Raw genomic sequence first — 16,135 nt, 5'->3', positions numbered from 1 at the left:
GTAGTAGTAGTAGTAGTAGTATAGCGATAGAGGGAATGCAGTAGGTGTACGGGTAAATTATCGTGACGTACCTGTGTGAGCGAGTAGCCCTTGTCATCGGCGAAGACGACCTTCTTCTTGGCGGCTCTGGGCGGCGGAGAGGCGAGGCAGGGCCTGGTGGGGGCGGACTTGGGCGGCGGGGGCGGCGTGTAGCGGCTGCGGTAGAAGTAGTCCGGCGGGCTGTGCGACACCAGCACCTCGGGCATGGCGGCCAGCGAGCACATGGCGGCGGTGGAGCTGTTACTGCTTCCCGGGCTGCAACATGTTCACACTTAGCACCAAGCGCTGAGCTCCTCCACACCACTACTCAATACATTCCATCAAATTTCGGTTACACGATAAACCATTTAAGTTTAAAGGCTGTCGATTCAACACCTAGGAATCGAAATTAAGAACACAAACTGCAACGATCCCATAAAAAATACGGTAAGGACGAACCGAACACTACGTTGTATTGGTAGAATACTCTGAAGGTGCCACAGTTCTACTAATTTGGCTATGTACATTACTCTCGTCCGCTCTTCTTTGGATTATTGTTGCGACGTATGGTATCCCAACCAGATTAGCTCGACGCACCGTGTGTACTCACATCGTCAAACACATTAACTACATACGTGACGGTATCTCAGCGGTAATCGTGCAGCAGTAATAGATTGGCAGGCAATCGTTGTGGACGTAAGCAGAAGAAAGCAGGCAATGTGACTGCTATACAATGAAGCAGTGACTACACTTCACCGCTCTAATAGCAGAATGTTTTCTAAAATGTTATTCACAGATTTTAATATCAAGCTGAAAGGGCTCTCGCCAAGAAGCAAAGCATTTTCTGTTCAGAGCTATTTGAAGTTTTCAGTGTGCCTATTCTAGCAAAGCGCAACCACGAGGATACAAACAATGATACATGCTTCCATAATTTCGCTATTTATCCTCCTCCGTAGAACTGCTCGCAGAACGTTTTGCACACTTGAGACCATGATCATGTTGCTCCCTGCTAGGTGTGCCCCATACTTCAGGGGATTTTTTCGATCCTTCAATCAGCAAGTTCCAATCGAAACCGGCTGTATCCACGGCAAGCTGACTGCAGTTGCTACTGGAGTTACGAACAGCTGCGCCTGCCCAATTCTGCCTCAGTCACTGCTATACAGATAGTTACGAAGCAAAAGTGGTTGGCGAAAACAACTCAGTGTTCGAAACTTCGCAGTCATTCTGTATGTGACTCCATTGCTTCAAATTTACTACTAAAACGCCCTAGGAAATGATGTGCGCTCTAATAAACCACTCGTGTCCGGCGAGACATGACTCACGGAAAACATCGTAAGTTCAGTTTACTGTTATCGCAAAATAAGAAAGTGAGTGTCACGGGAGTAATATGCGAATTGCGGCGGCAGTCGATAGAATGCAGGCGTTTTTGTTTCGGCGAGATCTTTTTACGAAATTTCCATCACCAACTTTCTTTCCCGCGTGTCAAAATATTTTGTTGACCCCTGCAAACAGAAAGTTTCAACTGTGATAAAACACGATAACCTCGTTCCTTCGACACAGTCCCGTTCTGCCGTTTAGTGAAAAAAAATACGAACTTATAGAGCATCGGACCAGATTTGTTAAGTGGCGCTAAGACTTCCTTGCAGACAAAACACGTCGCTTACAAGGGAATAAAATCGTCAGATGGAAAGTTAATTTCCAAAGTACGCCAAGGAATTGGGATACTAAAGGGAACTGTAGAGGGCAAAAATTGTACGGGAAGACAGGCTGGAATACATCTAGAACGTAGGGTGCAAGTCCTACTCTCAGATGAAGAGGTTGGTACAGGAGATAAATTCGTGGCAGCAGCATCATACAAGTGAGAAGACAAAAGAAAGATGTATTAGAAAGCGCTGGTAGCTCTTTATCACTGTTCGCAAGTGGTATGGCTGTCTATAGGAAAGTAGCAGCGCCAGAAGACAATATAGACTTGAAAAAGGATCTGCAGAGGACTTCTGAAAGGCGCAGGCTCTGACAGTTGACCCTGAACATATTTACTGTATTTCACATACATCGGAAAAGATATCTAGTATTATAGAACTACACTGTTTATGAGAAATTGCTGGAAACAGAGCCTAGCGTAAAATACCTAGCAGCGACCTTCGGTGGAATGAGCATCTAAAATTGCAAGAAAGATGTGCCCGACAGATTCTTAGGAAGAATCATAACGAAATGTAATTCATCCACGAAAGAAGTGGCTTACTCGGCGCTCTTTGGACTGGTTCTAGAGTACTGGGTCATTTAGTCCGCCCGCGAGTGTTAACATCCTGAAGAAACTTAACTGGCAGACGCTACAAGAGCGGCTTTACGCATCACTAAGAGGTTTACTATTGAAATTCCAAGTAAGGATTTCTCGTGAAGAGAACTTGTTACTTCCTTCCGCATCTCTCGAAATGACCACGACGAGAACATTTGAGAAATTGGAGCTAATACAGAGGCATTCATTCTTCTTACGCGCCATTCACGGGAGGGAGGGGTACCAGAAGTATCCTCTGCCACACACCGTTAGGTCGCTTGCGAAGTGTGTCGAGGTAATAAAAACATCTTGTAAGTGAAGATTTAAGTGTTCATTTTTTGCGAAGTGGTATTAGAGAGTGGGAATTTCGAGAAAGCGTCTGAAAAATTGTTCTATCCTCTGCCACACACCTAAGTCTGAATAGTAGGAGTATTCATGTAGAATTTTTTTCTCCTTTTATCAGGTTAAAGTCCTATATGTCGCGGGAATATGTCATTATCGCCTCAGAAGAATGCGCTTATTTCCTTCTACGAAGAATCCTAAGGACATGGTGTTAACGCGTAACAGCTTCCTGCAAACTACTTCTTTTAATTATAATGCCATTGATTTACTTTTGTGTACTGCCGCTCGTACGAGCTTCTCACGACCAGACACGGTCTAGGTACAAGTTTCTGCGGCAATACTTCTCCACGGGCAATAAAACAGCCAGATATTAGAGTGATCGTGATGTCTGGCGTGTGCAATTAAACAGCAGTGCTTTCGGCCCGCGCTTTGCGCCTGTGTGAACTTAACCGCTCACGATTGTTATCTTTATCCACGGCATCGTTTATTCTCACAAAAAAGAAACTAATGTAGTGGAACGAGAACGAAAACAAGACGCGACCAGAGAAGCTATAAGTGGCGCGGAATGTGAAACACACGCCGCGCGCAGGACACGTATTAGATACAGCGAGCGATAGACCGCTGGGGACGGCCGATCAAAGAGCTCTGCGAAGCAGAGCGTGTCGGCGCCATGAGGCCAAACCAGCCAGAAAGAGCCCGGGAGTCGAACTCGTGGCCGGAGGCAGCGTGCTTTGTGTGTGTGTGTGTGTGTGTGTGTGTGTGTGTGTGTGTGTAACGGTGAGCGCTTCTGGGTCAAAGCCGAACATGCACGCAGAGCTTCAGCGTGAATTAGCCGAAGCTTACTCTGTTCGAATTTCCCATTAACAAAGAATGCATCTACAAAGCTTCACATTACTGTCGTAATTTGCCTCTGTTCACTTGCTTAACTTCGAAATTACAGAAACGAAACAACGTAATTTTGATTTCGATAAATTCAGTGGTATATAATCTAATATTCTACTTACGTGTGTGCAATCAAACGTAAAGCTCTGGTTTGTGGACAATACATGCTTACTATAAGCTCTCGGATACGCGTAATTGTTTCTAGATAGCTGTATTACACATTTGACTATTTCATCGACATGTAGTTCAATGGAGACGACAAGCCCAATTTCTGATGATGATGATGATGGGGATATTGTATATTTTCTTCGTGAAACTGTTGTATGGTTCGCTCATATAATTTAGTTCAACAGCGGAGAGTCCAAATTCGTGTCTTAAATACGCTAACTCGCTCTGCAACCGTTTCCAGTTTGTGCACGAAAGTGTTCAGTATTCGGCTGCTTATTACACCGATTTCGTAAGCCATCTCCATTTCTATCTGTGTATCTCAGCGGATTATATGCTACTGGTTGGTGAGTCATAAACAAGTCAGCACTAAGGCTTGTCTGTGATAATGATTGAAGCAGAAGAAATGGATTAAAATTTGTACCACCACCGGGACTCTAACTTCTTGCTTGCTAGGCAGAAATGCTAACCGTTACACCACCACAGCACTATAGTTTGCATTGCTGCACGAACTACCCAAATTGAGTGTCTTCCCAACACAAACTTCATATCTTCCGCTTAATTTCCTCTTCTGCTTATTTTCCCTTACATTGTCACTACTGCCAGAGCTCTCCGGCATTTGAATACCACCCTAGCATTGGACGTAATGGGAAGGTCCTGTACCATCGTGCAGCAATGTTAACCATAGTGCTGTGGTGGTGTAATGGTTAGCATTTCGATGACCCGGTTTCGAGTCCCGGCCGCAGCACAAATTTTAATCCATTTCTTCTGCCTCAATCATTATCGCATATAAAGAAGAGACTGTCTCGGGGGAAAATTTAGTTATGAGATATGTAAGGTTTGTAAAATCCAAGCGGAAGATGCTGTGTGTTTTCCTGTTTACCAACAATGCCTATGGGAAAAAATTTAGTATCATGATTGTGCTACTAATAAGTGGACTCGTTTTGTAAAGACGTCTGTAACTTTAGTATTGATACGGGAAATTGGGCTTTCGGTCCTAACAGCAATTCTCAGACTGATGATAATTACAATCAATAACTAGACTATCTTTAGCAGACAGCGCATCTGGCGCTAACCCAAGCAACGACTCAGCTCCATAATTTACGTGTGACGGAATTCGCAAGGGTTTACTCCCAGTCCTTCAACAATGCTAACAGTTCTTAGGGGTTTTGGTGCAGTCCTCTCCATTCATCAGCGTGTGCTGTAGCTGAACTCCCATAGGTAAGCAAGGTTGAGGTCAACTCATTGGGTAGCCACTCACTTTCATTCATATCCCGTGGGAAGCTGTGTAAAGGTCCACACTTCATGAACCAAAGCTGTTTCAAATTGAAAATGTTATGAGCCGTCGGTACAGGATAGCAACAGCAACAAACAATATCGTCAGAAACACGTCGGCATTAAGAACGTCTGATTGCAAGTAGGTGAGGAGACAAAAGCTTATAGAGAGCCAACTATTCAGAATTCTCATCGAGGTCATTGGACACTATCATTCCAGCTGAACAATGGTGGTGGAAGGAAACTGCTGTGGCATCTGCCCGACTGTGGAGAGACCACGTTCAAGCTAAATCAAAACTGTCTGACGGGGACTGGAAACGCGCTCGTCTACAACAGTAGAAGGTCTTAACCGCTGCGCTAGCTCTTTCCGAACATATAATTAAGATCGGTCATATATTCATTGTAAGCTGTCGAAGAACCATTACTTTTCTAGCCCATGTCTCATTTCACTACTTTCGCACACTAAAACCGCAAGCTGTATGCTGCCTGCCACGTAGAAGCTTCTGGCGTCAAGAAGGTCGACGAAGTGGCAGAAGGTGAGCCCGTCAAGTCACAACCTGGCACCTGTTCACTGCAAGCGACCCTGGGCTCGCCAATTTCTGCGCGTTGGCCCGCTAGAGGGCAGAGCTGGTGATAAATGGGCTATAAATAGGAGCGCCGACCGCGTTCGTCCGAGACCTACTTGCGTGGAGGTTCCAGCACCTTCCACAGTAGAGTTCCTAAGCGTACGGCCGATTGTAGTCACGTCAGGCGCGAACGTGAGGTGTGTGGCCCATACGAGCAACCGAGCGGGTCGAACAAGCTCCCACGATGTAGCCTTCACAGTATAACGCTCAATATGTGCAAGCAGAGTTCGTCGTCTTTCTAAGGCGCTATGCAGCTATTTCCATGGCCTGTGCACACTACTGTAAGCTTCTAATGTCCTCACGGACCACGCGAACTAAAAAACGAAGTATGTTCTGATAGATCTTGTTCAAACTTTCTTAGCACATCTTAGAGAGACGTAGGTTTAGTAGGATATAATACATGCTCTTCCTGTTTCATCTGAAGAGGGTAGAGAGGAAAGTACGCCATGTAATGATTAAACAAAATGGTTGCACGATTTGAGGGCAAAGAAGAAAAATGCAATTTTTTTATCTTTACCAGACAACACGTCTAATGTATTTTCTCCGTTGCAATGCTTACAATCACTGGTTAACGCCTATCGCTTCTGATTATTGATTGTTGTTTCATTGAAGAGCAATAATTTATTAAGGAACAAATTACCTAAATTGCCAGTTCGCATCGATCTAGTTGAACCAGTAGAGTAAAACAATTTAATTTCCATAAGTTACTAGAATTTCTGTACATTTTCTTCCTCAACGGAAACTAATTATGCCCAACACGACGAACAAACTACTACTTGACATGGTATCTTCGCAGATAAAATCTCTTGTATAATTGAACCGATCCTTTAAGATTATTTTTTAATTTATACCAGTTATTTGAAACGCTTCAAGCACTAGAACACTGAAAAGAAACAAGCTTTTGGAAGTGGAACACTTGATACCAAGCAAGTCATAAATGTCTAGTTGGAAAGGCAGTAGAAACCGTTTTCAAACGGCACTTCGAAATATTTTTGCACAAATTTTACATTTGCTTTGAGCGCCACAGATATTCTCTCTTTGTCGCAGTTTACAACACCAAGCTAAATTACATACCCAACTGACACCTTTGGGCGTTAGTACTGTCAAAGCAGGCGACTCAGAAAATACATAAACTACACTATCTTCCGCAGCCAATCCCCATTTAGATTTAGACACTTCATTTACACGCCTATTTTATTTCTACCTTCACGAATCCACACTACTACCATAATTTAAAGGTTTTACGATCTGCAATCGTCAGAACGCCTACTGCAAACACTAAAATACCCAACAGAATTTCTGAGCTGCTGCTTTGGTTCAGTCCCCTTGAGTGATTAGCGAGGTCGCACCGTCTATGTTTTTCGGGCTCTGGCAGATCCGCTGGCGCGATGATGGTAGTGAGTGAGTGAGTGATGGTTCTATTTGCGGCCGTCCTTCCTTCCCGCAGCAGTCAGCTGACGCACAAATAGCTGGCTGTCGCCCAGCGACGCCCACGCCGGGCACGTACGCCGCCAGATGCCAGCACCGGCGGGATTGGGGACTTCCTTCCCGACAACCGTTGCCTATCCATCACCTCGTAGCCGCTGTCAAGAGCCCGCAGCGGCGCGCACAAGTAATCGCAATGCCACAACAATCTGGCCGTAGCTACAGCTGCTTATGTTGCACTGATCCAGTTTGCAGTACTGTGAGTTGCACAACACTTGCGCGCCACATTCACTGATGCTCGAGGAAGGAGGAATAGAGTCTATGTTCCTGCCAAAGGCATTTATTGGTGTGCCCGTGTGCGCTCAGGAAGGGGGGAGGGTGGAGAGAGAAAAATAGATGAAACCATAATTCTTAATGCAGCTTAGTTAAAGTATAAATTCACGCTGGTAGTAGACGTGCGATATTGAAACTGTCTACAGATTTAGATTTAATCACTCGGCAAACTTGTTCAGTTAGTAAGTAGATTATTATGATGTAGGTCTATTTTTATACACTATCTTAGCACCCTCAGAACTATATAAGAGTACACTGTTCAATAACTTATGTTGTGCAGAAATTAATATTAATGTACTAATTTCTCCTGTAATAAGTAATTTCAGATATCACTGTAATCACACAAATAGTTCGTGTATGCATTTATAAATACGAGGGGGAGTTCAGCATGTAGAGCAACATTTTTTCCTCGGTCAGTTTCGGTTGAAAAAACTTGAGATTTGGTGAGGGACATCGTGGAATATTCGCGCTTTAGCCTCCGCAGTTTCATGAAGTCCCGGTAGGTGGTGGCTCTGTACGTAGCGTTAGAAATGCCGGGCGTCTGAGGTGCGTTCCAAGCAGGTGTCACTCAGTTTCTTTTCGCGAAAAACCAGACCATTTCAGATGTTCACAGGCTCTTGCAGAATGTCTACAGACATGGCAGTAAACAAAAGCACGCCGAGTTGTTAGGCGAGGCCTGTCATCATCGCAACCAAGGTCGCACAAACTTTTCCTATCTCCATACAACCAGAACCTCGCACCTTCCGACTTCCATCTGTTTGACCAAATGAAGGATGCACTCCGCGGGATGCAGTACGTAGATGATGAGGTTATTAATACAGCGAGACGTTGGGTCTGACGATCATTAGAGTCGTACCATGCGGGCATATAGGACCTCCCCAGTAAGATGTCTTAAGGCCGTTGATTGAACTGAGAGAGTGTTGAAAAAATAGGATTTTGTAGCCAAAAGAGTAAGGTATAATAGGGTGTATTAGAATCCTGAATAATGCCCACCTGCTTTCAGGAAAAAATGTAATTACATGTTTAATGCTCCTGTTATATTAGGTAGTATGTTAACTGTGCTGAAATCTTTGATCAGCAGACAAAGTCCATACAGTGTGATGTTATACGAACGTAGAAGTCTAATGTTAGTAACAGCATGAAATTATACTGTGACCTATACTAGGAAACAGCTTTCACAATACATGAAACTTTCTAAAACAATCCCTATGTCCGCGTTCATATTTGCTTAAAATTCACCATAACATCACACCTACGTTTGATACCGCAGTGAAGGTCCTCTTCTAGTTAGCTGTAATCCCGAAGAAGAAATCTCGATTAGAAACGTACATAGGATAATGAAATAAGATCGAGCAGTAACTGAATTTTGTCATTTACTATACCTTTACGAGTTAAGAGATGTCAATAATGACAGCGCAATAGCGTTATAGCATACGGTTTTTGGAAGAAAGCTACGGTAAACTTATTGAAGGAGTTATCACAGGATATGCCTGCAAGTATTCAGAGAAAACGAGGGAAATCTAAATGCCCATTACTGCTCGAATATTTGATTTCCGATTCTCCCCAACGAGCCAGTGTTGTCGCAACTACCCCTGTCACTAAACTTCTCTAATATTTAATACTGTAGTCAACATTTAATAGACAAACTCCAAAAATTTGGGTCTCGTTGCTGCATAGCCATGCACTTTGTTATGCTCTTACTGAATCCTTTGCGGTGAAGGCTTGCATAACCCAACAAAAAGAGTCGTCCGTACGTAACAACGAACTGAAACATTTCTCAGTCTCTTGTACACACGCTACCTTAGTGACAGTAGCCGTTATCTCTAAATTCCATGTGCACAACCAAGCAGACCATGGTAACGACTGACGATTTAACTGTGTTCGACTCCGTTACTAAAAACACTAATCACAAATTTGGCACTCTGACGTTCGTCACACTTCGTTCTTCAACCGAAGTTACGGTGCGTAAATTAAATAGTGAGGAGAAGGAAGAAATAAAATCCCAAATGATTGCTTCAAAAATGTCCAGCCAGTCATCCGTGCTAACAAGCGACGTGCAGCGAATGTGAAACCAAGGGCAGTGTAATTACAACATGAGAAAGAAAGTATGCAGATAATACAGCTTATCTCTTATCTAGATAAGTCTTCATTGCCTAATACCAGATGAAACTAGAATATCGCGCTCGAATATTAAAGATAACAAAAGCGTATCTTAAAACTGTGCATTTCACGGCGCCTCAGCTTATCAGACGTAGATACCAAATTATCAACAAACTACTATACCTTTTTTCACTAAGGATTGTGTGCAGCAAAAAATGTGGGATTCGAAAATTCGGTATTTTTTTAAGACTTCAGTGCCCCTCAACAACGAGGGAAAAACTGTCAATTTAAAAACATGTAAAAAATGGAAGGAGCACTTTAAGTAAATCGTACGCCAAATTTACAACGAAAAATTGAGTAAACAGCGGACGAGAGAAACGTATCATGTTTACTGTATTTATATAACAACCATTGACGATGCATTGTAGTTTAGAAATAAACGCATGTGATTTAAAACAAACTGCTGCTCGCTTAAGTCAAATGAATTAATAAATTGATAAATTTTGTCCTCATCTAAGTTAAATACTGCTATCACTTTTCGCTTACGCAACATTCTGATGCCAGGATGAACAGTTAAATTTTTCTGGTAGCGAGTGACAAACAAGAAAATAAAAAATGCTTCGCGAGAAACTATATATTACGATTTCGCAAACATTTTAACAGAAAAAACTTGTTCTTGTAAGATATCCACGCGGACGAATCGCTCTCTTTCACTATGTTGCATGCTTGCTGCCGGTCTGAAAGCCCAATTAATTACGTGCGAGAGGGAATGTCCCTGACCGCATAGAGGGATTAACCTAGATGCATGACAGACTACAAATTTGCATAACACTATCCATCTCTGGTGGCAGAGCGGTATAATGCTCAATACCGAAAGCGAAAATCGAGGTCAGGTTTCATGTTATTTCGCGAATATTTCGTCCTGTCATTAGGTGGGCTCTATGTACCTAATCGGTTTACATCTTAACACCTCATTTTGCAGTTGATAGTCATGTACAAGAAGTTTTTTGCCGTACTTCCCAGAGAGTCTTTAAGTTTGTCTTTCACCATGTGAGATATTTTAGAATCACACATTCACAGCTGCGGACGGATGACTTACCTTTAGTGCGCTGTGCTGACGACTATAGTTACATTGAAGGCCACTACACTACGGAAGACGGTGTATTACATGTCTGTTCGTATAACAAGCCAGACGTAGACTAAGCGATATGACATTTCTTACTTTGAACTAATGACAGGGAGCGGTTAGCTATGCAAGTACACCGAAAACTAAATATGCCACTGGCGTGGGGAACGAAAGGATCTTGGACGTCTTAGAATACGCTATCTTCAAGAAGATAGTGTTTCACTTCACCCTGAAGGCTATGTTCAGGCGTAGTCAGCAAGCCATTTTCAAAATTTCAGGTAACACGCGACACTCACTCTTCTCAGGAAAGAAGTTTACCGTCGTGGGAATTAGGACGCTTATTCCAATGCAGTGCTTTCCCGCAGCTGGACTTAAATGCGCATTCATTATCGGCATCGTTAGTTGGCAGGGCTATTAGATGTGACAGGAAATATTCCGCTTTACCTTTCTGGAAATGAGCTCTCAGGTTCATTAAAAGAAACCATGGTACTCTGTTAGGTGCAATTGTTGGCGTCTGTATCGAAACCTTTGCCTTTTGTCTCCACGACATAGGCAATTACAAGGCAGAAGTGTAAGATTTAGAACGAAATCTCTCCAAAACCCGGTCGGTAAATGTGAAATCTAGCCTTGGGTTCCACAACCGACTGTGTGAGCTGGTTATCAGATCTAAGCACACCAAAGGTTCTCAAGTGTAGTAGCATGCTTGTTCAGTGACTGAGGTATTCTAAAAAACTGCATTTTTTGCGACTACAAAGCGACTGCGCGCGCGCGTGCGTGTGTGTGTGTGTGTGTGTGTGTGTGTGCGTGTGTGTGTATACACCAATGGTAAAATAAGATGTGCTTTATTAGCTGTAAACCTGTGTAGCATACTATTGGGCTTTGGACGTTATAGACAAACTGAACTATCTCGCACAGACTAAAGTTTTGTCCACGCTATCGCAGAGAGGCCGAGCGCATCTAGCTGTCAGGTCACTTGTGTACCTGTAGTAACAGACGGGTTGGGTAACGCTGGGCGAAATTTTGGCCAATGACGACGGCGCAAAAAAAGTAAAAAAATAAAAATCAGATTACTGCAATGAAAGGACAGTAAGGTTGGACGTTTCATCGACGATGAAGTCATTAGAGATGGAGCGCAGACTGATTAGATTGGCTTAAACGGACCGAACTATGAGGTCATCGGTCCCTTCATACTCGAGAATGGTCTTCAGAAAAGAAGGATGTACCAGACAAATGATGAACCCATTGCAACCGAGAATCAGTAAAACCGGGAGAGAAGCAAAGAGGAGAGAGAGAGAGAGAGAGAGAGAGAGAGAGAGAGAGAGAGAGAGAGAGAGAGAGAGGTAGGTGAAAGTAAGATGGGCGAGTTACGACGCCCAGAAAGCAGTTGGAGGCCCCGGGTATTCCCTTACAAAGCTTGATAAGAGCAGGGATGAGGAGGAAAGTGGATCATACTACGTAAAAATTGGGGAGGCCTTACGCTTATTCGAATGCCTTTCTTCTCGAACGCTGCATCTCGCTTCGTAAGAGTGGTTTCAGCCTTCGGCAGCGAACTGTCACAGATCAATATTGTGTCTCCTGCCCCTGAACATTTGTCGTAATATTTGATATGTGAACGGTTGCCCTCCGTAGTCTCATGGTAAATAATCACTCACGAATTGTTGAAAGAAGAACAAAAAACGACTAAACAGATTTCGATGCGACGAATGTGAGAGAAAAAGAAGATTTTAAACAAATTGTGCTCTTCCTGTGCCACTATTTAGTTGAACTATCGGAAGTACATCTTATAACAGAAAGTGGACGGACTTCATAACGGAGATTGAATAAATACTGTACGACATACGCTGCGACGAAAGCACTATGAACAAGTAACAATTTCGAACCTATTTTTGGCTATTGCAAGGGAAGAAAAGCGAAACATTTTGCCCACGGAGGCAGTGTCCTTTTATCATCTCCACACGGGTGCAACTGGATATACAGGCCGTGCACCATTGAGGATCCCTTCTTCGCATATTCAGTGGAGCTCCTGCTGGCTGAATGATAAGCCATAGGGGAGGACAGCTGTACTTCGCAGACTGTCACCCGTGGGTAAGCGTGCGGTGCAGTCAACGCAGTGCGGCAGATTTACACGAACGAGTACGAGTTAACACGAATAAATTGGCTTCGATTGTGCAATGAAGGTATTGTTGGCACTAATACGCGACACACGTCTAGACACCATCAAATGTTTGCTTCTTACCGCTCAAGTTTACATTCCGCTCTTATTCCGACGAGTGGGCCAACACACTTTCCGCGCCCAATGCCTACGATCACGCGTCAAACAAAATCTCTGCTAACTGAACACTCTATTCATATAACGATATGCCGTTTATACAGCTGAATGGTCTATTTCAAGAGAGTTCCACTTTTGTCACGAAGTCGTTGCAATCCGTCTCACAATTCGTTTATGTGGTCGTTTCAACCTAATATACAGGGTGTTACAAAAAAGTACGGCCAAACTTTCAGGAAACATTCCTCACACACAAAGAAAAGATGTTATGTGGACATGTGTCCGGAAACGCTTACTTTCCATGTTGGAGCTCATTTTAGTTTCGTCAGTATGTACTTTACTTCCTCGATTCACCGCCAGTTGGCCCAATTGAAGGAAGGTAATGTTGCCTTCGGTGCAATCACGTCATCAACACAGATTTTCTGTGAGCGTTTGGGCAGGCATTGTTGGTGATGTCTTGATTGGGCCCCATGTTCTTCCACCTACGCTCAATGGAGCACGTTATGATTTCATATGGGATACTCTACCTGTGCTGCTAGAACATGTGCCTTTACAAGTACGACAACATGTGGTTCATGCACAGTTCAGTGCAGTCGAAGTGTTCGTACGCTTCTCAACAACAGATTCGGTGACCAATGGATTGGTAGAGGCGGACCAATTCCGTGGCCTCCACGCTCTCCTGACCTCAACCCTCTGGACTTTCATTCATGGGAGCTTTTGAAAACTCTTGTCTACGCAGCCCCGGTACCAAATGTAGAGACTCTTCGTGCTCGTATTGTGAACGGCTGTGATACAATAAGCCATTCTACAGGGCTGCATCAGCGCATCAGGGATTCCATGCGACGGAGGGTGGATGCATGTGTCCTCGCTAACGGAGGACATTTTGAACATTTCCTGTAACAAAGTGTTTGAAGTCACGCTGGTACGTTCTGTTGCTGTTTGTGTTTCCATTCCATGATTAATGTGATTTGAAGAGAAGTAATAAAATGAGCTCTAACATGGAAAGTAAGCGTTTCCAGACATAACATATTTTCTTTCTTTGTGTGTGAGGAATGTTTCCTGAAAGTTTGGCCGTACCTTTTTGTAACACCCTGTATAAACCGAAGAATAATTGTTTGCATCCCGGATGCCTTGTTGCACTTCTGATTTCATTCCACCAATAAGTATCGCGAGCTCAAACGATAGAGTAACTTCCCTCTCTGCGCTTGCCACTGATTTTACTTTTGATACGTTGCGTGCACCTGTGCGAGAAGATCGGTGTACACGTTGTACAGGTGGTTGCACCCCGCAGGGTTCAGCCCAGCTGCACCAGACAGCGGCAACGCCGGCTCGGCGCGGAAGGTGAGGCGAGGTCGTCACGTGACCGTCTGGTGGGGCTCTGCTATCGCCGACTGGTCTGGTGGGCCGGTTTAATAATAGCCGACCACGATCTGCTCTCTCCTGCGGGCGGCTGCCTGGCGCAACGGGACAACCAGCGGCGGCTGCCACTGAGCAGGAGGAAATGCCTGCACGACCGCACGGGGGCGTAACCCGTTGAGGCTACATTCCAGAAACAATTGCCAGGCTGCGGTTTCACACGGCGCCGCGATACGACAGCTACGGTCTCTGCTGTGAATCTGATTCTCTCACTGTCAACCAGACTTCAGCTATTTTTATCTTATCCGTAATGAAGATCGAATCTGTGACTGCGGTCACAGTAGCGTATGCTTTTATTGGAACGGCGACCAGGCACTTTACAACGCATTTTTTAAAATTATTCTTGCATTAGTGCTCGAACCTCAGCAGTTTCATTCTCTGAAGATATTTACAGGGACTTTTACCAATAGCCATTCGGTAAGATTCACGAAAGGGACAGAATGATCGACGTCAGTTCATTGGGAGAACTCTAGAGAAATTTAACTCATGTATGAAGACTGTATGTAACACCTGTGCGACCCATTCATGAGTACTTTTCGAGTGTTTGGGATCCACACCAGGTTGTATTAAAGAAAGTCATCAAAACAATTCAGAGACGTGCTGGTAAATCTGTTACCAGTGGGTTCGACCAACATGCGATTACGGAAATGCTCCATGAACCCAAATGGGGATCCGCATTCGTGACAGTGCAGAACGATCCTGCCGCCAACACGACGACCAAGGGGACGCCCATTAATTACATGAGCTGAAAATGGGGGCAAGGGTCTCGCAAAATCTCACCAAATCACATTTAGATGGGGCAACGAAAACTCCCTTCAACTTTTCAATTCAGAAAATTGAAATTATAACGATAACGGACAATTAGTCTATCATGTGTCTTAACTAAATGTTTTATACATGGGATACCCGGGTTTCCCAGATCTGAAACAAGTGTCATTTCATTCGCTGAGTTCTCCGTTGTGCCGGTCGAAATAATTGCGTATCAGTGAGTGAATCTTGATATACTGCAACGCATATAAAGCAGACGTAATTGTGTTCAAGATCAATTTGTAACAAAACTTTTACAATGCGTATGTTAAACGGCAAGCAGACAAGTCTAAACACGAGCGAGCAAGAAGTTAATCGTTTGTCGAAGGAAGCTAAGATTAAATTCACCGACAAAAAGTCCCTTAGTGATTAGGTAAATTTAGAGAGATTCAAAAGCTGTTTAATCATACGGTTCAAAGGAACATAGAAACAATATCTTCCATCTGCGAAGTAGGCAAATGCTCAATGACGTTTAACGTATGTAATAAACTATTAAGAGGTCAGTTTTTTAGGATACGTTGAAACGGTAATACTACTTTCGTGGAGAGTTTTTGTCGGTCTCTCTACCTTGTCAGGGTTGGCATGTTTCAAATAGTGTTTTAACAACCTGTTAAAATCACATTAATGCCCTTTCTAAATAAAAGAGTTTTTAAAGTGTTTTAATCCATGTTTAAAATAAATTCTTTTACATATTTTTACCCAGCTATGGGTTAAACCTCAGGCGAGGAGGAGGGGGTCTTGCCACGTATCACCAAGGGGGGAAAGCAGGTTCAAATATTAAAGAAACTTCTCACGTAATTAACGGACGTTGTCTAAGGACCGCGAAGACAAGACAAATCAGGCCTCGTACAGAAGGCTACACAAACAGTTTTTTTCCTTACCTTCGTTTGGGAGTGCAACGCTGGAAAGCAAGTGACAAGCAATAGTAAAAAACACCCCCCACCATACACCGCATTGCGGCTTGCAGAATTTGTAAAAAGACGAAGATATTTCCAAAGGTAAGAAGATACTGAACTATCTATTGCTCTGAACACCTCATTTAGGGAGCAAAAAAAGAGTCCGACACCCTGTTAGTTCTA

At 43.6% G+C, this 16,135-nt stretch overlaps 1 protein-coding gene across 2 annotated transcripts in view; it reads right to left on the bottom strand.

Annotated features, from left to right (window-relative positions):
- Window positions 1-16,135, bottom strand: part of LOC124621868 (serine-rich adhesin for platelets-like) — a 71,425-nt gene that overhangs the window by 16,234 nt on the left and 39,056 nt on the right. For both annotated transcript variants that reach the window (XM_047147332.1, XM_047147331.1), the window contains exon 2: window positions 72-294. In XM_047147332.1, coding sequence (XP_047003288.1) covers window positions 72-263 — 192 coding nt within the window. In that variant the 5' untranslated portion in view covers window positions 264-294. The remainder of the gene's footprint in view (window positions 1-71; window positions 295-16,135) is intronic.

Source organism: Schistocerca americana, chromosome 7 (assembly GCF_021461395.2).
Source record: "Schistocerca americana isolate TAMUIC-IGC-003095 chromosome 7, iqSchAmer2.1, whole genome shotgun sequence".
Taxonomy (NCBI): Eukaryota; Metazoa; Arthropoda; class Insecta; order Orthoptera; family Acrididae; genus Schistocerca; species Schistocerca americana.
Note: the sequence above shows the minus strand (reverse complement) of the source record. Positions and strands in the feature narration are given on the sequence as shown.